Source organism: Pleuronectes platessa, chromosome 22 (genome assembly GCF_947347685.1).
Source record: "Pleuronectes platessa chromosome 22, fPlePla1.1, whole genome shotgun sequence".
In the NCBI taxonomy this organism is placed as follows: Eukaryota; Metazoa; Chordata; class Actinopteri; order Pleuronectiformes; family Pleuronectidae; genus Pleuronectes; species Pleuronectes platessa.
The window spans coordinates 13540671-13565616 of NC_070647.1; the positions used below are offsets into that span (position 1 = coordinate 13540671).

The 24946-nt window shown below is 43.8% G+C and overlaps 1 protein-coding gene across 1 annotated transcript in view; it reads left to right on the plus strand.

The window, feature by feature from the left end:
- The window catches only part of exoc4 (exocyst complex component 4), a 106379-nt gene extending 85115 nt beyond the window's left edge, over window positions 1-21264 (plus strand). The window contains exons 17-20 of the mRNA XM_053415040.1: window positions 6188-6332; window positions 8171-8349; window positions 8563-8722; window positions 20312-21264. Coding sequence (XP_053271015.1) covers window positions 6188-6332; window positions 8171-8349; window positions 8563-8722; window positions 20312-20549 — 722 coding nt within the window. The 3' untranslated portion in view covers window positions 20550-21264. The remainder of the gene's footprint in view (window positions 1-6187; window positions 6333-8170; window positions 8350-8562; window positions 8723-20311) is intronic.
- The last annotated feature ends 3682 nt before the right edge of the window (window positions 21265-24946 follow it).

Sequence of the window (24946 nt, forward strand, 5' to 3'; positions counted from 1 at the left end):
TTAAAACCTTTCACCCAAATACTTAAAAGAGTAGAGTTGAAGAATACATGACTGGACGACTGTATTAACATATTGTATTGTATTATTTGCAGTATCGAGTGATATTTTGGGACAGAGAGCCCAGATGTTGATTTTCTATAATTGGAAATATGATGCTCCCAAAGTTTCTGTTTGTCTCAAAAAGTCTAAAATATTTGGTTAAAGTTATGTTCATCTTGCAGAAATAAGGAAATTAAGTTAATTTATATGTCCAACATTAAAGTGCATATGTAAGTCATTATTTGAGCAAGGCCACACATCATTGAATAGGTATATAAATATTGAATATTTTTAGAAAGTAGTATGCATTGCTTGCACAATATCTGGTATGAAGTGTGTGTCTTCACTTCCACTTTTGCATACAGTTCATTCACCTCTGTGGGTATTCAGGACTGTGGAGACACGTATCCGTGTCCACAGCCGTATCTCGGTCCTCTGGCAGAGCTCTGGTAAATTATGCACCTTTCCCAGAGGGATGGAGCGAGTGCTTCAACCTTTATCAGCCAGCGCCACTACTCTCCAGCTCCAGACCTCTGATTGCTCATTGAACTTGCTCTACTCCGCCGTTCAGTATCTCGTTTTTCTTTTTTCTTCTCCCCAACATGAAATAATTAAATGAAAAATGTTTCCAGATATTCTTATGTGGGCTCCACTTTGTCGCTATCTCTTTTTAAACTCTTCCCTCTCACTGCAACGCCAGCTTTCTTTGTCTATTCCGAGATAAGAATTCAATAAAAGTACGAGAAGGGACGTGACATAATTATCATTAATTCTGCCGGGTGGCATTAATGGGGAAGGAGAGTTCAGGCACTTATCATGCCGGGACATTCCCCGCACTGTTCAATATTTAGTGTTTGCTGAGCTGATGACAGCACCATGTGTGTGTTGCTTTGTGCGTGCGTGTGCTTGCGTGCACGTGTGTGTATTTACATAAGCATGCACTGTGTAAGATGGGACAAGGGTATGGCTGGGAAAAAAGGACCCCACCTTATCTCATCCTCCACCCCCCCGCCTCACGTCTATGCCTCTCCAAATTGGATTTTATATTACAGACGCAGTCAGGTATGAACAACTCATTTTCCTCTCCCTCTTTTTTCTTTCTTGTTTTTCTCTCTTTGCTTGATTCTTTCTTGGTATTTCGTTCTTCCTTTCTTTATTTTTTGTCATCCTGTCCTCATCATGGCAGTGGGAACATTGTTCTTCCTGTTTTTTTCTGGTAGATTTTGTCCACGGTTGGCGGAGCTTTGCGGCGGACGTTTGGTTTGATCACCTTGTTGTGTGATTGAATTGTAGCGGATGTGTACTTACACACATTGTTACCTTCTGAGAAAATAGAGAATAATACGAAAACAAACACATGTGCATGGGATCCACTCAGCTTGGACACATGCAGTTTTATGCATCTGTGCTCGGATATCAGTTTGTCAGATTATTGCGAATGAAGGAGCAAGTCAGTGAGCATGTGTGGGTGTGTGTGTGCGTGTGTGTGGACTGTTTGTGTGTCTATATGCAGACAGACCGCTGATGATGATTTGCCGTGAAGGTGGCTGGAGAAGAGGGTCTTATAACCCATCTGGCTGCAGCACTGAACTTCTAATCCACTTTGACAATATTTCCCCGACAACACAAACACACACACACACGTATAAATATATATACTGATGCCTGAGGGGCAATGTCAGCATGACAGCCATGTTTGAGTTGACTACTGTGTGTTTGTGCGATTTTCTTGAATTTACAAGTGTGTCTGGCAGCCGAGTTACTTTGTGTAGCGAGCAGCGACCCGCACACTGGAGGTCATGATCAGCGTGAAAGATTTTTCGGAGTGGGCAGTCTCTCTCCCGCCGACCTTTTCCGTCTTCTTCTTGTACATGTGTGCAAATGTGTGCGTCCATGTACGAGGCCCATGCGTCATTAGGGTGCACGGCAACAGGCCTCCGATCTACGCCACAGGGTTTCAACATGATAATCACATGGGTCTTCCGATGGGAGTTTGTTTCTCCTCTCCTCAGTGTTTGCTCTGCTGCATGTCTGAGGGCTCATGGAATACACTTTCCTAACCTTGACTGTGGTGAGTGTAGGTCTTCACCCTTTAGCAGCAATTTGTTTCTTGACTCCATTTAACAACACATTCTGATTCGCTGCAGGGGCCGGGGGGGGGGCAGCTTACAGTGGGAGGTGATGGTGTTGTTTTAACAGTTGTCGAGATATTGTCTTTTCTTCTTCCGTCCATTTGTTTCTGTTCAAAATCTGCATTTTTTTGTACTTTGTCATAATAAGACGTCATTAAGCAATTTGGGGGGTTTCAGATATTAACATCTCTTCATCTCGTTCTCAATTTTTTTTCTTTCTCTCTCCTACCATCCGCTCTCACTCTCCCTCTTTCTCTCTCCGGACAGAAGTTCAGATCCCCATGTGCAGATGTTCATCCTCTACCAGAGGCAGCAAAATAATTAATAACTCGGCTCTGACTCAGTCATTTATGAATCATTCATCACTGCACCCCTGCAGGATACCGTCCTTTGCTTTTCCTTCTCCACATTCGTTTCCATCCCTCTGTTTTGGCTGAGAGTTAAAGGCCATTGTTGTACTTTTTAAACAAAAACCGACAACTTTCTCTCGTGTTTTTAGCATCCGTATTTGTCTGCGCTACAGAAGTAAAATCCTATTGTTTTCTTGTATCTTAACTTATTGTGTAAAGGAGAGGGCAGTGAGTGTGCGTTAAAACCGAAGCGCGTTCCGGCTTTGTGTGCGTTTGCGTCCCCTGCATGTGTGTGTAAGTGTGTGAATTCCATCACTGATCTTCTCTCTTAATGTCTGCCACCCTCATCTTCCGCAGATGGCAACAACAGACGTTTCTCTTCGATGGGATTCAAAAATAATTGGATAAGCGTACTGCAAACACACAAACACACACACACACACACACAGACACATTTGTGCATACATAGATACACAACATACACATCCTCACATTTAATCATGCATACACAAAGAACTTATAAATAAGAGATGGGAGTCATTTGGTTTGTGGAAAAGGAGAAAGGAGGAAAAAAAAAGAGCGAGAGAGTTGTCAGTCAGGACCAATGAGTCGTCTCCTTTTGCCCGTCTGTCCCTGACTCTAATGGCGCCCCCCCATGCTGCGACGCCTCCCTTGCACCATCAAAGCGGCACAGGCTGGGGGGGAGGCGGTGCAGGAATCTGTGTGTGTGTGTATTCGTGAGTCTTTTTTGGCTGTGTGTGTGTGTGTCTGTCATGGACACCCCCCGGAGAGACCTCCAACAGTGTGTGCCACAGCGAGCCCTGTTTTTTTCCCCCAGTCTCCTGCCAAAGTGAGTGAGTGTAATGCACATGAGAGGAAACAGAAGCCTTCGAGTCACTGTCACACACACACACACACAGACACACACATGCACACACGCGCCTAAAGGGAGAACACTCTTGCTCTTTCACACGAGCTAAGTGAAGAAAAGAGACCGATTGAGGAAGAGCAAAAATCGTCTTAATCTGACAAAATATAAAAGTACCTTTTTCCGAGGTGCTTTATCTCAGACTTTGCGTATCAGCCCAGATTACATTTGTGTGTCTGCGTTTTGCTGTCAGCGCAGTGCGAGATGCATCGCACACTTGTTGATGTCGCTGCCACTCGTTTGATTCCCACAGTGATGTCATAAATCACCGCTTTCAAGTTCCCTCGGTGAATATGTGAGTCGCGGTATTTGTTGTGTCTGTGCCGGCTTCTGTATCTGTTAATGATCTGATAAGGTGACCAGGGAGAATAAACAGCCTCAGCCCCGTCCAATCAGATGGAGTCAATTATGTCATTATGCCGCGCTCCCGTGAGAAATCATTGTGGATTTTGTTTTAATGTCGAGGCCGACCTTGTTTGTTGTTCCTGTGGCTCATTTAGCAGAATTAATACTGATGCTTGCAACCTGAAGTTCTAATCCATCGCTGTCTGTTTACTGCCATGAGGATGACATGGCAGTAAACCCTAACCCTAACCCCAGTGTACAGTAGATAATATATAGATTTTATACAGTAGCACAGACGTTGATTGACATTTTATATAAAAACCCAAACATAGAACCAAACAGATGGTATGTGATGTATTAGAGAAATCATTTGATTTAAAGAAGTATTAGTCTCGGTCTCACTGATTATATTTTTTTGTGAAAACAGTTGAAAATTGCAATATATAAAGATTGTAATAAAATGTCAACCACCTCAATTATCCCACAACTGACATCATGGTGGTGTACCGATCAATTTGAGAGCAGGATTTATTGATTTCACGTTCAGATTTTGTAATGCTTTCACTCAAAACCCTGCGCTTGCACTCAAGCAGCCCCTGCTTGAGTGCAAGCGCAGGGTATTTTGTTTTTCTAATGAATTTCCTGTGCTTTTATAATTTACCATCTTCTGTGCTTGGATCTTTTTGGGGCAACAAGTCTGTTAAAGTTCCCCAACCAATGGAAAGCCAGGAGTAGAGTTGGTAAATGAAATTGTCCCACACTTGTTGATCGGCGATAGGAGGAAAAGAAAAAATTATTCAACTGGAAAAGGAAGGATTGTAACAATGACTTAACCAATAACTTGTTGCCATGTTCCAACCGGGTTGTTCGGGTTGTGAATGAAAGACATGGGTTTCTTCCATAAGGTGTTTGCTGATGCTCCTCCGACTCGAAGAGATGCAGTTGAGGTGGTTTGGGCGCCGGATCAGGGCGCCTCGGGGTTCCTCCAACTGGTGGACCATAAGAGCAGCTGTCACTGTTGTCACATTCCCAGCCCTGGCTGTGTTTGCTTTGTTAATTGGATGGCAGGGATACATACTTCCCCGCTGTTTGCCTAAACCAATGGTGTCTCATCTTATCAGGGGTTCATTTAAAGTCATGGAAAGTGTCACGGGGACCTACACACATATTCACCAGCACCTATAAAACCTACACACATGGACATGAGCACACAGGAGCTCCCAGCGTTCGACACAGCGGAGAAAAACTGATTTAACGAGCTTTATGATTTCAAACAATGTGTGAATACGTCTGGAGTGAGGTGTTGAGCTGGAATAGGTCGTATAAATGTGGGCCTATAAATGTTAATTCCAGGTATTGTAGTTGTTAGAATATATGTGAGGTATTAGATCATGTGTGGTTATAATGTATGAAGTCTTACCGCCCCTTATTATCTTTGCCAAGGAAGGTAGGATTTCCCTGTTTCACTAATAGTTAGTTCAAATATCACGTTTGGAGCTTAATATTCTCTACCTGTGTTCCAACTTCCATTTCTTTAAGGTGAAGTCACTCAGAAGTATCTTATCAGACAGACCGCATTATTCAGCCTTAGTTTACACACGGTGCCACTCTATCCTCAGGTCTTTTTGAGTGTGTGCTTGAATGCTCGCCTCCATGTGTGACCTTCGGAAGGGCAGGAAGAGTAACTGTGGAGCTGGATTAGACTGCGGCACATCGATTGTGGACCCCTGCATTCTGCTGCTCAACAGTCACTCTCTGTACACACACGCACACACACACACAAACACACACACACACACACACACACTAACTCGCCTCATTGACCAAATAGACTTACATGTGAGTGACGGGGCCAATTTCACTCCTTTTCCTCCACTTGCTAATTTATGGCCATTGATCTACACCTGGCTGAATTTATATACACTCATCATGCTCCCTGGTTCTCCCTCTCTCTCTCTCTCTCCCCCTCTCTCTCACACACACACACACATACACATGAACACACACACTGAGGTCTTTTATATGGTTTACAATGCGAGGCACTGACACATGCTCCTGCTGCTTCAGCACAAGTGACGAGTAGAAAGTACAAGAACATGCTGAAGGACTCGGGTTGTGTGTGAAGTTGAAATAATGGCTTTTCTTTAGTGTGTGTGAGCTTGTTTCTTGTTTACAGTACCTGGTTATGCCAGTATTACATGGTACACATGTGTGCAGTAGAAGTGTGTGCACTATTGTGTGGGGTTTTCTGGGTAAAACAAGGTTGGGGTCCAGCTTAGGAAACTGAAACTAGTCTTACTGATTCCTCTACTCAATACTTCTGCTTGTTTGGACTAATAGTGTTTGTTAATAGTGTCTTTGTTTGTCTCTTGTTGTCTTTTCTGTCCACTCAGGTGTGTCTCCCTGCTCTGGAGACAGTCAGGTGGTTGGTGAGAGTGAACGCAGCCGGGAGCAGATCCTCCAGACCCTGACTGACTTGTCCAGGGCCTTTCAGGAGATTTCTGACCGCTGTCTCCTGGTGTTGCACCTGGAGGTCAGGTAGGCAGGAGAAACTCGTACAACATGATGAATAGAAACATAATAAATGTATCTTAGTCGTAGAATTAGATTCTCAGCCGGCAGTTATATGCTCTGAAGTTTTAAAACATTACTTCATTATTTGTTATGCAAGTGCATTATATCCTTTTTTAGTGAAGGCACAAAACTACAGTCCCAGGAAAGTGAAATTGGACTGTATATTTAATTAGTTTCTACTTTGTGTAGTTGTTTTATTATATTAGGTTTGAAAAATATACACTAGGGTCCAAAAATCACAAAGTGAAAGTGCTCTCCGTAAAGATTGTGCAAGTTAGGTATTGCTTTAACCTTATTGCCATCAAATCTGGGACTCAGTGATTTGAGACATTCTTACAGTATGAATTAAAATCCTTTAATCACCAATTCCATAACGGTACAGCACAAACTCAAAGGATACGTTTTCAAGTCTTAAAGGCAAAAGTAATCATCAACATTATAATTACACCCTAAATGCACAGTTAGGAGATTTTTTTTTACCGTTGTTTGAAAATGTGTTTTCAGCGTCAACATCTATAGTAAGTTAATTTACCACACCATATACTTTCGGCTCCCACAGCCGCTAATGGTCACCATTCCTCTCCCATTCCTCCATGTACCACTATTCCCCCAAAGACTATTGTGTAGCTTATGCAATATTGTTTATGATTTCAGTTGAAAACCCTCCCTGAGGCTGATGGCTTGCTATACGCTACGCTCCATTGACTCTCCCCATCTACCGAATTTCCCCTGATAGTGCTACCAGCTAAATGAAGACATGAGGAAGAAATCGGGGGGGGGCATGGGCTGCGGAGTTTGAAATGGCAGGCGGGGGGTTAAAGAAGGGAGATACGCTATCTAAATGAGAGAAATGATTGAAAAGAGAGGAGAGGAAGTAAGATGGAGGCATTTAAGATGGTTGTGTGGTCGTTGGCTTTGGCTTAAGGGGAATCCACTTATATCATGTTTTACTTTTCTGCTCAGGGCGCTGTGATCATGGACTTAGGACAGAAGTAACTCCTCCAGTCTAGACAGAAATGAGCCGTCTGTGGGCTTAAAGGACCTAACTTCTCGGATTTAGATGTTTAAATGGTCAGAGAGAAGCATACTGTTAAAATTCAGCTCGTCTACACGTCACAGTCCTGCCATTGGTTTTTAAGATACACAATACATTAACACTAGAATAGAGATAAGGTTGTTGTGCCTCTGATACCTTAAACACCTAATATATACGTGTTAGACATGAAGGCATGAAGATGAGCTTCTCTGACATATTTTTCTGAAGACCCCATTCACAATGGTAGTGTGAAGGCAGTCAAGGCTGTACATTTATTTGACGTGGAAGCTTTTTGGCCCACTCCTCAGTAGTAGAGTTCAACAGTATACTTAGCCCTGCGCTCTAACAGGTCGCCCTTAACTAATCAGGTTTCCTACCTGAATAGTTTCCAGCCACGATGTCGTAGTAGCTGAATAACTGGATATAAGTACTCTAAACATGATGATTTGTGCAGAAATTATAGGTGTTGGAGAAGTGAGAGCACTCAGTGCCCACTGAAGTGTCACTTCCAACTACGTTGTAAGGGCAGGAAATAATATGCTGCATATAGGTCAAATACATACCTCCCTTCAAGAGTCTCTGTCTTTCTTCTCCCTATAGTTCCTTTATTCTGAAACTAAGCACAAGTCGTGTTTCTTAACATATCAACAGTGACCTTTGAGAGAACATGGGGCTCACAAAACCTGTAAACATAGAGGCATTTTGACATTATTCTTTCTTTCATCTTATATCCCTCTTTCTCTTTTCCTTCCTTGTTGTATCCCAGGGTGCACTGTTTCCATTACCTGATCCCCCTCACCAAGCAAGGGAACTATGCCATTGTGGCCAATGTGGAGAGCATGGACTATGACCCACTGGTGGTGAAACTGAACAAGGACATCTCGGCCATAGAGGAGGCCATGGGGGCGGCCCTGCAGCAGCACAAGTTCCAGTACATCTTTGAAGGTCAGCACAGAACTGGGGTGAACAGCTGCCTGAGAAACACCATTCACCTTCCTAATTAGAGCAGAATTTGAGTTTTGTCCCATTGACTCAGAGTTTTAATTATGTTGGTCCCAGATCTCCATATCTTGTTTTTATTCATTCTCTACCTCTCTCGTTTGTTTCTCCTTCTGTATTTTACAATGATTATTTCCTCTCCTCTCCTCCCCCCACCAGGTCTGGGTCACCTGATCTCCTGTATTCTAATTAACGGGGCCCAGTACTTTAAGAGGATCAACGATTCCGGCATCAAGAAGATGTGCAGGAACATCTTTGTTCTCCAGCAGAACCTCACCAACATCACCATGTCCAGGGAGGCCGACCTCGACTTTGCCAGGTCAGAGGCTCTCTCCCATTTGTAAAGGATTAGCCACAAATACAGCCAGGAGAAGTGTTTTGTGTGTTTGTACAATGTTGTACGTGCACTCCAGTGTGAGTTTAGGTTTGAGGGGGGGGCTGACAACCTTCAACTGAAGTAGCAGGTGGCAGATACGTTGTGCAGATAGTCAGTGTCTCTAAAATGTCATCCTATTTCCTTGTCTATCATTTATAGACTGGCTGTTTGCCCTTGAGTTAAGCTGATGTCATGGCCTCTGATATCTTTGAAATAACACTATTAACATATTTATTCTTTAAAATCTATGCTGCACACAATTTCAAGATAATCACTGTAGTATTTCTACATTTTACATCATATTATAAAAAGTATATATATTGTGAAACCATCAAAACTAGACCATACTTTCCAGTATGTGACCACATCATGAAGTTTTTCAGTCAAAATCTGTAATTTACTCATATACCGGACACACACAGACACACACAATGTCCTCAAGTTCAGACAGCAACGATGTCAACACACCGGGCCGACAGATGGTCAAACAGATTGTCAACCACGCCGAGTGTGCATGGGTTGTTGGTGTTTATTCCTTATTCATACATTTATATTTTGCGAGTCTACCTGCTGTTGCCCGGCGCTGTCCGGCCCTGACAGGCATGGGGGAAATCAGCGCTCAGATATCTTTGTGAGCAAGATGAAGGGAGTGAGGACGAGAGGGAGGGAGCAGGGGGGGGGGGGGGGTGCATAGAGAGAAGAGGACAGAAAGAGAGGGGGTGGTTCCTAGCATTCAAGTTTTTCTTGAAGTTTGTGTCCTTGACGGGAGAGAGAGTGTGCGAGGGGGCGGGTGATGGAGAGATGGAAGTAGAAGGGAGGGCCTGGGGGGGGGGAATGAAAACTGAAAAGCTAAAGGACGTCGTAGAAAAGATGAGTTTCTCAGGAAATGCACAGAAAGTCTCTGAGAAGGTGGCGCGGATAAACAAGAGTTTACAGCGAGAGTTGAAAGCAGGAAACTGACGGGGAGGCATAAAGTGCACACACTTTGTTAGAAAATGAATATATACATTTAAATGTTCTTAAAAAAAACATCAAACTTGGCTTTGACACAATCTTGTATGTGGCCTGTTGAAGATTTGGACATTTGGGTTGTAAGAACATTCAGAAGACTTTATTTAGAGGTTTGCCGTCTGTTAGTGTCCTTCTAGTTGTGTGATCATTTTAAAAACAGCTCTTTAACCCGTTTCAAAAGCATCTTTCCTCACCATCGCAGTCTTCCTGTAACCATTGCTGCTGTGGAACCAGGCCTGCAGTGTGGTCACGTTGGGTTGCAGGGTTAATTAGCTCCTTTTCACAGCTCCTGGCATCTTTTCTGAGTGTGTCATATGTTTGAGTGGTGTCTATGCGCTGGCGTTGCTTGGACATGGCTATTGCTCGTAACAGTCCGAGCCAAGTTTCCCTCCAGTGAAAAAAAAGAAAGAAAACAAAGATACTGAAATGAACTGGACTCTACTGGATGTGGAGAGCCATTGATTAGTATGTAATTTCTACCCTCTGTCAACTTTGATTATGGAGAAATGCCAGTGATGGCTTCTCTGTCTCCTCTCTCCTTCTCCCACTCTCTGTGATTACGAGGCGTGGGCGGTGTGGAGGTGTTGATTGGGAATTGCAGAGCGCATTGTTTACACATTCATGGCTTTTTGGATTGGCCGGCCCCCGGCTTTCATGACACGCCGACACTCACAACTCACACACACACACACACACACACACACGCAGACCAAGCCATACACACATGTAATATGTATTGTTCTCACCCATGCACAGACACTCAGCCAAGCCAATCAGCATTTTGAAATCACCATATTTATGTTTTTGGAGATGAATATTCATAACTCCCACCTGCTTGTGCAACTGAGACGGCCTGTGTGATGTAGCATGATGTTGAAGCACTTCCTTTAACAACACATGTAGTCATTTAAAGCCTTTAAACTGTAAATCCAGGTAGAGTCTGATATACAGTCATTTCCATAAACTGTAAAAAGAACTACGTCACGTAAAGCTGTTATCTCATCTCCCTTAGAAAGGTCAGCGTCCACCGGGGTCGAATTTGAAATAATTTGAACTTTTAAAGCAGCGATTTCAGCCGGTGCCACGCCAGAGCCGCAAATCCGTCTGGTTGGGTGCGACTTACTTACAGGTAAACAACGGCAGCTTCAGTGCACAACAGTTTTTTGACAGATTGTGCGAGCAGCTCAAGCATTACAGCCTCCACCACCAAAAGCTTAAAATCTGGAGCGCAAATAGAAATACTTTGTCTTACGTTTTTAAAGAATATACATTAAAAAAAGTACATTTCTGGTTGACGGTGACATTTTGTCGATAGACTCCAGCTTATTTCCATGTCGCATCGATACAAGCTTTGCAAATTTAGCCATTAGTTGTGCAGACATGGAGAAGGCTCACATCGGCTGACCGGCAGTGGGGGAGAGACCGAAAGCAGAGTTTTCCTCATCAGTATTTTATGACCACCTCAGGAGAAACAAGTGTGAAATGAAGACAGGAAGTGGGCACGGCAGGAGGCTGGGTTTGGAGACAGGCAACAGATGCTTGTCTGTGCATCTGTGCACTTTTATGTTCTTATCTGAGTGTGTGTGTGTGTGTGTGTGTGTGTGTGTGTGTGTGCTCATACTGGTCCTTCAATCTTTATGAGGACCAGTTAAGTTGTAGACAATTTTCACAAGGACACTTTGCTCAGGCTCGTTTAAATGGAATAGTTAGGATTGACTTTAGGTAGGGTAAGAGGGGATCATTTATCGAGGAGTGTCGCCCCAATTTCATCTCTGTGTGTGTGTGTGTGTGTGTGTGTGTGTGTGTGTGTGTGTGGGTGTGTGTGTGTGTGTGTCGGTGGGTGGGTGTGTGTGTCGGTGGGTGGGTGTGTGTCGGTGGGTGGGTGTGTGTCGGTGGGTGGGTGTGTGTCGGTGGGTGGGTGGGTGTGTGTCGGCTGTTTTTCTGTATGTGTGCTTGCATGGGAAAGAGAGACTAGCAGAGACCTGGACAAGGGCGCACCATTGATCTGAGTTAAAACTGAAGAGAGGCCCAGTAACCAGCACTGCAGAACTCATGACGACACACACACACACACACAGTAACACACACACAAACACACACTCAATCACCACTTTCACAGACTGCGACGAAGCATGGGGAAACAGTGCCATCTTGTGGTGAAATCCATTTTTAACTGAAAAGCTGCAATATGTGAGAGGTGTTAAAATGTGTGTCTGTGTGTGTGTGTGTTAGAGAGCATGTGCGTTTCTATATAGCAAAGTATGACAGTCTCTCATCTCTCGGTCATACATTTGGCAGTGAAGCTCAGTGAGAGGGTCGGGGTCAAACACACACATGGACACCTAAACACCGGCACACAGACCATCTGCTCAGAAACGATTCAGTGGCTCACTCCTATACTGCAGACCTGTGTGTCTCCACAATGTCACCGCAATGTCACATTTGTGTGTCCAGTGTGTGTCTGTACGTGTGTATCACTCCACTGATCCCTTCCTGTCTAGCTCTATCTGTTCACGTCGATTTCTGCAGATAGGAGATAAACAGATGAGACTGTTTTTGAGTCTTTTACCTTGAAAAGTCCAGAAGCAACAAATCGTTCCCACGATAACAAAATAGCAAAACTGTCAAAAAAGTGTTTCCTGGCAACTGTCCACTCCAGCCTAAGGAGAAATGTTGTACTTAATTCGCTGGCAACTGATTTAGTTTCCTAGTAAGTAAAATAGAGATCTAACATAATTAACTAGTTTTAGCAAATGTTTAAGTCACAGCTTGGTCAACGTCCTTGAAGCCTCAACTCAAGACAACACCTTTTTAGTTTTTCTTTCTTTTACCCATCATAACGTTCTGCTCGGCTCTGCAAGTGTCTTGGTTTTCTGTTTATCAACTTATAGTGTCAACCACAGACTGTACACAAGAAATGGATGACTCGTCATTTGAAGCTCAAATGTCAAAAATCTGTCAATCATGACGTCTCACCTTGTTTTATAGCATCAAGTTACTGATTAAAACCAAACATGAACATATTGAATATACAACAGTAAGTTAAGAACTAAGTAAAATGACAAAAAACATGTAGGAACTGTAGGAACATCGAGTTTCAGATCAAGTAAGCTTAGATTCTTCCTTGATGTCATGAAGCTGAAACTTAAACCACCCCTAAATGGTTTAAGCGAAGTTGTGTGTAACTGCATTCAAACACACAACCAGCTGGAATAATAGTTTTTACCGCAGCGCACCAGTGAACAAAATCCTCTGAAGGAACTTCATCCTACCTGAATCCCCTACAGCTGAAGTAAACCTAAAGTAAATATGTACCTGTTTGTCCAAATGCCTCCGATGTCTGGTGCCGCAGCCTTTCCCAGACACGCTCTTTACACACACACACACACACACACACACACAGCAACACAAACACACAGGCGGTGGAGCTCTGAGCTGCCCGGTGACCCGTGTAGGCAGGTTGCGCCGCTGTCATAACATCCCCTGCAAAACTTGCGAGCCCCTTAACCCATCACACCCACCTGTCTGCCACTGGAAATCACTGCAGTCTGCCTGTGTGACTTGTCAAAGGTGCTCGTGTGTATTGTCCCCGGTTGTGCGACACCAGCCTCTGCGGTGTGTGCGGTGTGTGCGAATAAACTGTCCTTGGTTTTTTTTTCGGGTGTGTGTGTGTGTGGAGGTGACAGGCTGGTGTGTCTACAGAGAATGTGGTAATAAGTACAGTTGACGGCCGTGTCAGGAGGTAGTGGGTGTCAACAGATAAAACTGTTTGTATTTAGGCCTGACTTCAATACGCTGTCACTTCGCTCGGCTTCTGTCTCCCTCGCTGTCACCTTGTGTCTCTCTCTTTATCTCTCTCTCTCTCTCGTCCTCCTCTCTCTGTCCCTCTCTCCTCATATTTTCTCTCCTCTGCTCCATCCAATCACCTGCACCGCCTATTCCCTCGCCTCTCTTCTTCTCTCTGCCCCTCCCCTGCTCCTGTTTTCTGTCCTGTGTTTGTGTGTGTGTGTGTGTGTGTGTGTGTGTGCACGATGCGTTACGATGAGACTTGTCTCTGCTGATGAAGCCGGTTTGTGTGTTTGTGTGTGCGCACCCTCGCAGCTTGATGACGTTGGTCTTTGCTGATGAAGCCAGTCAGAGCGTGTGTGTCTGTGTGTGTGTCTGTGTGTGCATGTTGTGCGTGGTGCAGCGTGATGGGACCGGTCTTTGCTGATGAAGCTTCAGTCTCAGAGTCTCTGCAGACCTTCCCTCATTACCAGAGGAGAGACAAATGCACTGCCCTGTAGGGAGAGACACAGAAGGAGGGAGGGAGGGGAGGGAGAGACACTAAGCTGGTTAATGTACAAAGCAGAATTTATATGCGAGAACTAAATATATTCACAAAAACATTCCTAGGACTTATTTCACATGTAAATTCCTGTTGAACAGTGCAAAGACCTTTCTGATCGCAGCCTCTCAGCAGTGAAACGGTGCTTTGCAACTTACCGCAGTTTCTGTTCAGTCAGTCGTCTGCAGGCAGGTCAATATCTCAGTGGGTGTAGTCACCACCCGGCTGACTGAGTCACCGCGGTGAGTCGATTCCTCTCTCCCTCTTGTGCTCCTCTCTCAGAATCATTTTCACCGACAATTAGCATATTTTGGAGTCTCTCTCTCTTTCAGTTTGTCGCCCGTAGAGACAATATTTCTGAGGGTTTTCTCCCTGAAGTCAGAAGACGCCATCAAATCATTAAAAATGGTTTACCTCCTGCACGTACTTTTTTAGATTTTTAGGGTTGACTAACTCTGCCAGACTCGATAAAGACAGACTTGATAATACACGCTAGCTCAGCGTTATAGCAGAGTAGCAATAGTGTTATAATTACAAGAACAAGATGTCACATTATGTCCAGTTTAGTAGAGAACTCTCAGCAATGTTTTCTTTAATGATACTTCCACTTTGACACTGCACATTACAGTTACAGGGAAAAGAGATCGCTCAAATCCCTCTCTACTCACGTTGACTAAGTCATCAAGCGCCTCTATCATCAGTTCGAATGAGGGATAACAGAAAGGGTAAGAGCCAAAGACTGTAAACAAAGATGGACGACGCTTCTGTACTTCCTCCTCTTATCGAGAGCTTTGCCATCTTGTGTTGATGGTGTCATTTGGAGTCTGACCATTTTGTAGCATCAAATAACTAATTAAAACCAAACTACCTGGACATATATCTAGGTTATAAGAACGACCAAAAATAAATGTTTTGTTTGGTCCATGTCCCACCCATTAACATGGAGAAGGTGTGATTCAAGGCTCATACTGCAGCCAGCCACCAGGGGGCAATCAAGACGCCTTGGCTTCCCCTTTTTACTGGAACTGCCATGCAACAACTTCCCTTCAGCCCCCCCCACCAGGCTCTCACATCAATGACCTCACGTGCACGCTCTCTGTTTTGCAGTCGAAGTTTCGCCGACTGATTGCTTGTTTTCAAAAAGCTCATTTTTTATCTGCTGCGAACAAAAAGGACAAGAGGCCGAAGAGGAAGAGATGCGTTTTCAAATCTTTCCAGCTCAGGGTTGATACAAATTAGGCCGAGACAAAAAGAAAAGGGGGAGAAAAGAAGACAAGCTTCCTTGTTGTTGTTGTCAGTAACATCGATATTTGTGCAGCAACGAGCCACGGTTCCAGTTGATTCTCTCCCATCCCCTCTCCTCCTCCTCCCTCCTCCTCCTCCTCCTCCTCCTCCTCCTCCTTCCTCACCTCATCTCTCCCCCACTAACTAATGTGTTGTTGCAAACGTGCTGACAGAGGCAGCCTGTAATGGCCTTAATATTGTACACAGTGGAAAATGAGGGGAAATTAATTGTGCTGATTCTTGTCTTTCTCTCCTTCTCTTCTTCTCTCTTTGCGTCTTCATCTTTTTCTTAACCCCCCCCCCCTTCTCCTCCATGTTTCTCTCTGTCCCTCACCCCATTGACATACATGTATGAGTTCAATGCTGCGTCCACGCACCATAAATTTACTTAATTTTCTTTGTATATGAGGAGAAGGGAGGGGGGGGCGGCTAATTAAAATTTAATAGAAAGCGCAGCGTGGAGGCGCGCTGACACACACAAACAGACACACACACAAATACACACACACGCTGATTACTGAAGCAGGGCTTTCATAGATGGAACTTCTGGAAGAGGCAGGTGGAGATTGGTAAAAATGTGTGTGAGTGTTTGTGAGTGTTTGTGAGTGTTTGTGTGTGTTTGTGTGTGTTTATGTGGTTGTGTGTGTGTGAGACACCGACAGAGGCTAAATGGAGAAAAGACTTAAAGGAAGGGGCAATCAAAACAGCAATTCACTTAAGTATTGTCGAAAAAAATAATACTGTGTCTCTAACAGATAAGAAGAAGTGTGTGTCTGTGTGTCTGTCTGTGTGTGTGTGTCTGTGTCACTGGGGGTTCTTACTTGATGGTGGAGTTCGGAGAGATTGTAATCTTATTAACAGCCTCACCCTGTTTGGCAAATGGCTTTCCAACTGCTTGTGTAATGAACTGTTTGAAAGTGTTTTCAGCGCACACTAACATACATCACTCACACACGCACACACACACACACACACACACACACACACACACACACACACACACACACACACACACACACCTTCCTTACACTTTCTCTTTCTGAACCTGCTTCCTCCCGTTTGAACTGAAGGCTAGACTGCCAGCTGTCCTCACAATGCAGTCACACACACACACACAGACACACACACACACACACACACACACACACACACACACACTAATAACCAGCTGACAGCCCAGCAGCATCGTCTTCCCGTGGGCGCAGCTTCTCCATTTAGATATCGGATGCTATATGGCGAGCACAACAAATTGCACAGTGGATTTACTACACTGTCATCAGTTGTAAATGAACTAGAGTTGATCTGCTTTTAACAAATCCTGCGTGGGACTTTTCCCCAATGCATCGCTGCCAAGTGAATTATAGAAGCTATTATACTGTAGTTAAGCCATGCTTTATAGCACTGATGAGGTATTTTTAATTTTCTCCTGCTGGCTGCTGCATCAACAGATGGGTTCCAAAGCTTCCCAGTTTTGCTATTTTATCAGACAAATTGTGGTGTTTTTTGGGTGGGGGGGGGGACTAGTGGAAAGTGTACAGACAGCACTTAGTTTCTGTTGGAGCCATAATTTCAGTTTGCAGCAGAGCAGATGTGTTTGTTATTCATTTTTAAAATCTTAGCAGCGTTCAAACGGGGAACCGAGCGTAAAAAAACTCATCAGTTAGTCAAACCACACAAAGTCGACAACAAGAGCTGAGACACTGGCAACTTTTTGTATGTATAACACAGACTGTACATAAAGATGGACGATGCATCATTCGGAGCCAGCGTCTGCGCGGTAAGAATCATGGGATGTCAGTCTCAGTTGTCAATCATGAAATTCCCCCCCGTTTTTTATAGCTTCAAATAAATAATGCAAACCAAACTTATTGAAAAAATACCTTTTTTAAACTTGAGTGCACACCCAGGCCTGAGAAAAGACAAACCGAGCTCGACCTGAACCCGAAGGGAGCTCAGGTGTAAATGTGATAAAAAAAAAAAACATGACCTAAAATGACAAAAACATATTTGACGTGTACTGTGACTTTTTAGTTTGGTCCATGTCCTGTCAACTAAGATGGAGGAGTCAGGGTTTATGACCTAAACAGCCATGTGTCATGTTGTCCGTCTTTATAAACAGTCTATGATTTATACACAGTAGCTACAGCCCGGGCCAAGTTAACACTGGAGAGTCAAAAGCCCCATGAACAGGTCTCCAGTCTCTTACACACCAAGACAAACACGCTCTGAAACAAGCAATTTGAACTCTCTGATAAACCTAACCTCCACATTTATAGCTGTAAATACAAAGAACAAATAAACCTGAATTCCAAACACAAGAACCGTATAAACACATATGACGACACAGAGGTTTGCCATCACTATGCCTCTGTAGAAAGTCAGAGGGTAAGAGTTGGGTACAATTTAGTTTATTGCTCTTGTTCAGAATCAAGTCTCCTTCCTCTGAGCTGTTTGCTGTAGAGAGCCGGTGTATTTGAAAGAGAGGAGCCTCGTCTCTTCACAGCTCCGTCCCTCAACGGAAGAAATTAGAGTTTTTCTTTGGGTTATACTCGTTTTTCTCATTAGATCGTAAAGTATAATGAGGGCGATTTTCCTCAAGCGTGCAGTCAATCACCAGGTCTCTGGGAATGTAGCGGTAAAGCACTCCTAACGTACAAATGCACGTTCAAAGCCGTTTGCATTCAGACATTCATCAGCCAGTGAGACAAACACAAGCAAATTCATGGCACATTTCATCATGAGATATAAAAAACAAAAGTGGGAGCGATCTTTCTTTTCTTCCTCGCCCCCCCCTCAGTAAACGAATGTGACCCTCATCAATATTGACAAGCTTTTTCACGAAATGAGCTCAGGGACGGAGAAATGAACAAGACCTTGGAGAGAAAGTGAGAGCGGCGGGGAGAGTGAGACAGAATGCAAATGCTCTGATGACCAAGGGCATTACTTGTCAGGGCGAAGGCAGAAAAAAAAAAGAAAAGAAAGATATACGCCGCTATTCGTCACTCATAGCTTTAGTCATCGCTCTCGTTTTTCTCCTCGCTCTCCGCCGCTCTATCTCCATCTCATTCATTCTACCCCTTCATTACTCTTTCCAGGTTCTTTCTTCCTCTCCTGTTGGATTTTCCCACAGTGACAGCAGATAGAACACCTTGGAACAGAGGCTCCCTGAGTGCTCGTTAGCGCCTCGTTAGCAGTGGAAATGATCATCTCAAGAAGGGGCTGGGTCTTGGTTGGCTGCTGGAGCTAAACAAATGAGATCAAAATATCTTCTCTTTTCTTTTTTCACTGTGCACCATCGTGGAGATTTGGATCCATTTACCTTTAATTTCCTCTGGGCTCAACCCTCTTTCTGCAGATTCTTTAGTGCACATGTTTACAAACAAGTCTTTGTCTCTGCTGTCACACAGTGGAGGAGGTGAAGACAGGTGGAACTTCTATTTCTATCTCAGTCAACACCTCCAAGGCCTTTCCTCAGCCTCAGGGCGACAGGGATCTCTCCTGGCTGAGCTGCTGGTCCCACAGAGCAGCAGGGGGCGCTGCTGTGGACCGACAGTAGTCACTTTATTGATTTTCACATTACAGACACATGAATGAAAACCAATGGCTGTACAGGACAACACATCAAATATATGCACATCCATAATATTCCGTTCCACATGGATTCACACATAAAAGAAACCTCTGGCAGCTGAAACTGTTTATGTCAACAAAATAACCAGAGCCCAATCAATATGGATTTTTGAAATCCTGATGAAACATAATTGAGGAGTTTAATCACAAACTTTATGATAAACAACTATAATTATAAAGAAAACTCAATAATAACAATATAGAACTTGAAATGTAGAATAAAAATGTTCTTAACATGAAATGCAAACAATTACTGTAGAATAAAAGTATTAAATATAAGCAAATGTAAACATCAACATCGAACGGCTTGTCACTTGTTCTTTTGGTTTCATCCAGACGTAAAAACATGTTTACAGTTGAATTTTCATTTGAATATTAGAAATAGTAGAATATAGTACACATCACCTGCTGTCCACTCCTTACTTCTTACTGTATTTACACCGACTGTGTGGGAGTAAAACATTTAGTGTATCATCAGATCACAGGATTTGCCCCATAGCCGAGGGCAGATACTGGTGAAATGTGTTCTAGTGCCTGTCTGCGTTTTTGTGTTCCTTTGTGTATATCAGAGCATTGCACACATTACCACACACACCTGCACTCTCCAAGGTATTTGACCTGTTTGCCCCCGAGCAAAGAATAATGGTCTCTCCTGCATCCCAACACTCTCCTGCACTACCCTGCCACCTTCAGCCTCTCCTCCCAGGAATGTGTAAATTGTGTCCGTTGTGACGATTTACCTTTTCTTCTAAGAATCCATATTTATAGCCAAGTATTGTGTTCTCCTCATTGAGTGGAGGCTAATGAGTTGTACAGCCGTTGCTCACATACACAGGTGGTACATCTCTACAAATCTGATGTTTTAGTCAGGAAGGAAATGTGTTTAACGAATGTACTTGTACCTCTAGTTACAGACCTATAGTATCAAGTCTACACACACTTCTTCATTCTTTGGGCTCTTTCAGCACAGTTGTGTTAAAACGGTTTGTAGCTATGAATGTCTTCCCTCTATCTTTAGCTCCCGCCAGCATCAGGTTTAGGTCCTTTACTTCCTCTTGAAGAAAAAGTATCTCAAGAGCAGCAGTTAGTTTCCTTGAGCTGTAGTTTATCCTTTTTGATTCTGCACAGGAATCGTGTAAAACAAAGGAATATGAAGCACAATCAGCTTTTTATCCTTTCTATTGCAAATGCTTTTCTTTTCTCTCTTTCTCTCTCCACTCATAACCTCTTGTCGTTCTCTCTCTCCTCCTCCTCCTCCTCCTCCCTCCTCCTCCTTGCAGGCAGTACTATGAGATGCTGTACAACGCCGCGGACGAGCTGCTGAACCTGGTGGTGGACCAGGGCGTCCGCTACACGGAGCTGGAGTACATCAACGCCCTGTCCCTGCTCCACCGCAGCCAGACGGGCGTCGGGGACCTGAGCACCCAGAACACCCGGCTGCAGCGGCTGAAGGAGATCATCTGCGAACAGGCGGCCATCAAGCAGGCCACCAAGGACAAGAAGATCACCACGGTGTAGAGAGGAGAGCAGGTCGGGGCTCAGAGGGGGCGGAGCCTGAGAGGGAATAACTGTACATTTTTCAAATAACCTGTGCTTTACATGTTTTGTTTTTCTTTTCTCAATCTTCTGATTTGTTTATCAGGGCCATGTGTGGGTCAAGTGCACAAGAGCTGGAAATGATGGAAAGAGGACATTTAAGAACTGAGTTGTATGTGTGTAGACTGAGATCAGAACGTGCGTGAAATCTGTTGTACTTTGAGATATGAACTCCAGAGAATGTCCGCACAACTGGGTCCAGACCTTCTCTGGAGTTTCACACAAGAACAACGCAGCAGTAGTTTCTCCACTCAGATCTCCGCAGCATTCGGGGGGGACTTAAGCCCTCATCACCAAAATCTCTCCTGACATTTTTGCTGGTGTCTTCTACATGTGTGGCACTCCGGAGAAAGTCCGGAGACTCTGACTCGGATGTTTGCGTCCTCACATTCATCCCCTTCAGAGAACTTCATGTCTCAGAGCAGCTTTAATGTGATGAGACACATTGTAGTCGGGGGGGCTGAAACATATACTTTTTCCCCGAACTCTGCAGATTATAATATATACTATATATGCAGCAGTGTCTCCCTCTAATTGTGAAGTGAGCTGACAACCAACTACAGACTTTCCCAAGTCCAGCTCCTTGTATATCTATATCATGAGGTAACCTATATCGCCCCCCCCCCCCCCCCCCCCCCCTCGCTGGCCGCTACAATGACTGCAGCTCCAGAATGAAAAGGCGATTGTCTCGGACACTCACCCCAAACTTGGCCGGCCATCTCATCTCATTTTCCTGTTAGATCTAAACTGCTGCTCTCAATTACACCTCTATGTCTCCTCTCATGGCGGCCCCAGGGGCCCACTGATTTCTGTCTGCAATAACAGATGCCAGATTAGACTGTCTGAATGAGGCCACGTCTTCCGCCTGCTGCCAATTTGGGTCGGTCCCCGGAGAATTCCCGCAGCGGAGAACGGTGTCACATCTACGGCTGTTACAAAAATCTGTCTTTAGTTTTTTTCTTACAGTTTGAGCAGCTTTAGCGGCGGCAGTGTGAAAAGTTCTTCACCGACCGAAGGACTCGGTAACTTAGGATAATTTATTTTTGGGCTAACTTCAATTTCATGGCCAAGAAATAATATTTCAAGTCCAGCACACCGCAGCTGCATGATTTACACATTTCTACATTAAACAATGAGTTTTTATTCTCATACTTTATACGTTTCTCCTTCTTTCATTTCTCGTACATTTTCCTCAGCCGTACTCGCTCTATAAACCAAACTAAAGCCATTGTGACTCTTCATGTTGTCGTTCCCACCACCTGCGCGAGAGTCTTTTTTAAAGTGAACTAAAGATATAAGCTCCAGAGACGATCAACATCATTTCCCCCCCCCCCCCCTGTTCTTACTTCATTAACTTGAGAGAGAAGTACTTAACGCGAGCAGGAGAGGGAACTGGGAGTGTTGTCAATACAGCGCGGGGCCCAGTGCTGGTGTCCCTGAAGCCCACGGAGCGATCCATCATAATGACACATCGGCCGGGATCGATGGGAAAACAACGGTGAAGCTGCCGAGGGGTTCGCCCACACCGCTCTGCCACACGTACACACTGTGTTGAAATCTGGAATCTGCTTACTCGGCTGTTCACTTCACAGCTACTTTTGTAATGTTATACATGAGGAACTTTAATACAACGCTAACTAAGTGTGTCGTGTCACCACTAGCGCACACAGAAGTCCAGAAGGCTTCTGTACTGGGGAGACTGACTGTATATAAAGATGGATGACGCTTCTCTACTTCCTTCCTGTTGTGGAAAAGTGAAGTAAAACAATGTTTCTGATACAGGTGGCGCCATTTTGTGCTTTGGATGTTGATAGGAGAGGCGGTTTGAAAAGTAATGAGGAGGCGTGGTAACGAGGGTCCTGCAGATTCATGCAATCGACCAATCACGAGGCAGTCTCAGCTGTCAATCATGTTTCACTTAAAACCATCCTTACCAGAAACATGAACTCTACTACTATCTAAAATGTACTTCATATGTACTTTGACTTTTTCACTGTGGGCCATGTCTCATCTGCTAAAATGGATTATTTGGGGTTTATGACCTTGTTTGTAGCCAGCCACCAGGGGGCGCTCCAAATTATTTCACTTTTTAAGGAGCTGTCATATCATCCATCTTTATTTACAGTATAATTTAACTCTACGTACAATGAGTGAAAACCCTTCCTGCTGTCCAAACTTCTTTTTTTTATTATTAATGAGTGAAATATGTCAAATGTAATAAAGGTTCCATTTCATGTTTTGGTTTTTCAGCGCACCTTTAGTTTGCACACTTTGCGTGATTCAAATAAGAATGTGTTAAATTCTTGACGTTTATTTTTCTGTCAGTCTCTAACAGGTCTAAACATCTGTCCTGTTCGCCTGTTGTCATCTTTAAAATGCTCTGAAAAGTTTGTCTACTCTAAATCAAGCACGTGTGAGTTTTTGTTCCTGTGCAGACACTGAGAAATAAACCATCCAATCCCTGTCACGTCCTGTGTATCCTGCAGAGTTTCTATTTTTCTTTGTGTGTGTGTGTTTTGCGTATTTTCCACTGGGTGAGGTGCACCTGACTAAAGCTCCCAGCTACACACACTAACCCTCTCCCCCGATGTGACAGCCCCATCCCTCACTGTGTTCCTCGTGCCTTCATGCATCATGCGAGTCAAGGCCGATCCAAAAGCAACACTTCACCCGACAGGCGTGATGTGTGTAGTGACACGGTGCGAAGGCATGAAGTGGAATGAGAAACACCAACACGTACAAACACACAACCTGATCGCCTGTGTTGTTACGGGCGTCACTCCTGCACATACCTGCACGCCGGTGATATTTGCACACTACGGATTGTGTTATTAAACGGATTGTGTCAACTGTCACCGAGCCTTCGAGAACTTCTGTCACTACTTCTATATGGACTCCCTAACCTTAGCATTTATATTATAATGTTAACATGTGATGCTAATACAGTTGTATGTTATCAACTATAATCCTGTTTACATGATACAGCACGTCCCACATTCTCATATTTAGATTTTCTAACCGAGAGATTAAACTTCTCATATTCCCTCCATAAGATAACTTATTAGATTTTGTCATTTAGGGCAAGGGTCTTCAACGTTTTTCAGGCCAAGGACCCCCAAACTGGTGGAGAGATGGATTAGGGACCCCCTACTATATATATATATATATTGTATAAAATTGTGTTTTATATTAAACTAGTGCCATGTTTAAACAAAGCTACCCTGTTATTGTGCATTCAATACTAAGCTATTCAAATATTACACAGGTTCATATATTCATGTTTTTAATTTAAACATGTGCCAGGTACAGGGTGGCCATGTCAGTGCCATTTATAAACATACATCTTGCATACAGCACTGAGCTATTAAAGTAATACACAGATTCATGTTTTATTTTAAACATACATGTAGAGGAGACAGTGAATCCTCAAGCCATCTGTGGATGGCACACATACTTCCACATTAATGAGATGTCGGACCCTGATGGGGAGCACACAACTTATCTAACCTTGGACGGATGGAGGTTGTTAGGGAGAGGGTCAAATCAGCCTCACAATATGTTGGATGCATCTTAATGTCTATTTAAAGACATTTAAATTTGTGGGAAAAAAATTGGTTAGAAAATTAATTAATTATAAACAAATTAAAAAATGGTCTAATCAGTGCCTCTGCGGACCCCCTGTTGAAGACCTCTGATATAGGGAATAAGTAAACATAATTGAAACCACTGATATTCTTCAATCGCTGCTTGGTTTAAGTGGAAGTGCTTTGATATTTCCTCCTGCATGTTTCTGTGTGTGATGTTTCTTTCTGCGAGTGAACTTTTACAGGAAGTGCAGTGTGTGTGTTCTGCTGTGAAGGGACAGATGCTCTCAGGCGGCTGCAGCTCAATCCAAATCGACACCGGTGATTCCCTCATAATGACCTGCTGCTCCTCATTCAGACACGTGATGGACACGTGGAGCACCTCCACCCTCCTGATCTCCTCGTTAACGTCTTTTTAAATAAAACTCACATCTGATACCAACGTGTAGTTTCCCAATGGAACCTTTTTAATTTCTGTTTAAGTCCCTGGGGAGTTTAAACGCTTTAAAACCCACATGTGGAAATTGTGGCTGGTAAAAAAAAAAAACTACACTACCCATAGTTCCTTGCACCTGTTGCTGGGCGACAGAGGAGGACGCTGAGAGTTGACGCGAACTTGTCAGATCACCGGGATCCGGATGTTTAAAAGGTTTTTTAAATGTCACCCATTCATTTAGAGTGCCTGTCAGTCAGTGGTTAGCCTGGTCCATCGTCGGTGAGGCTTCTTTAAGAGAC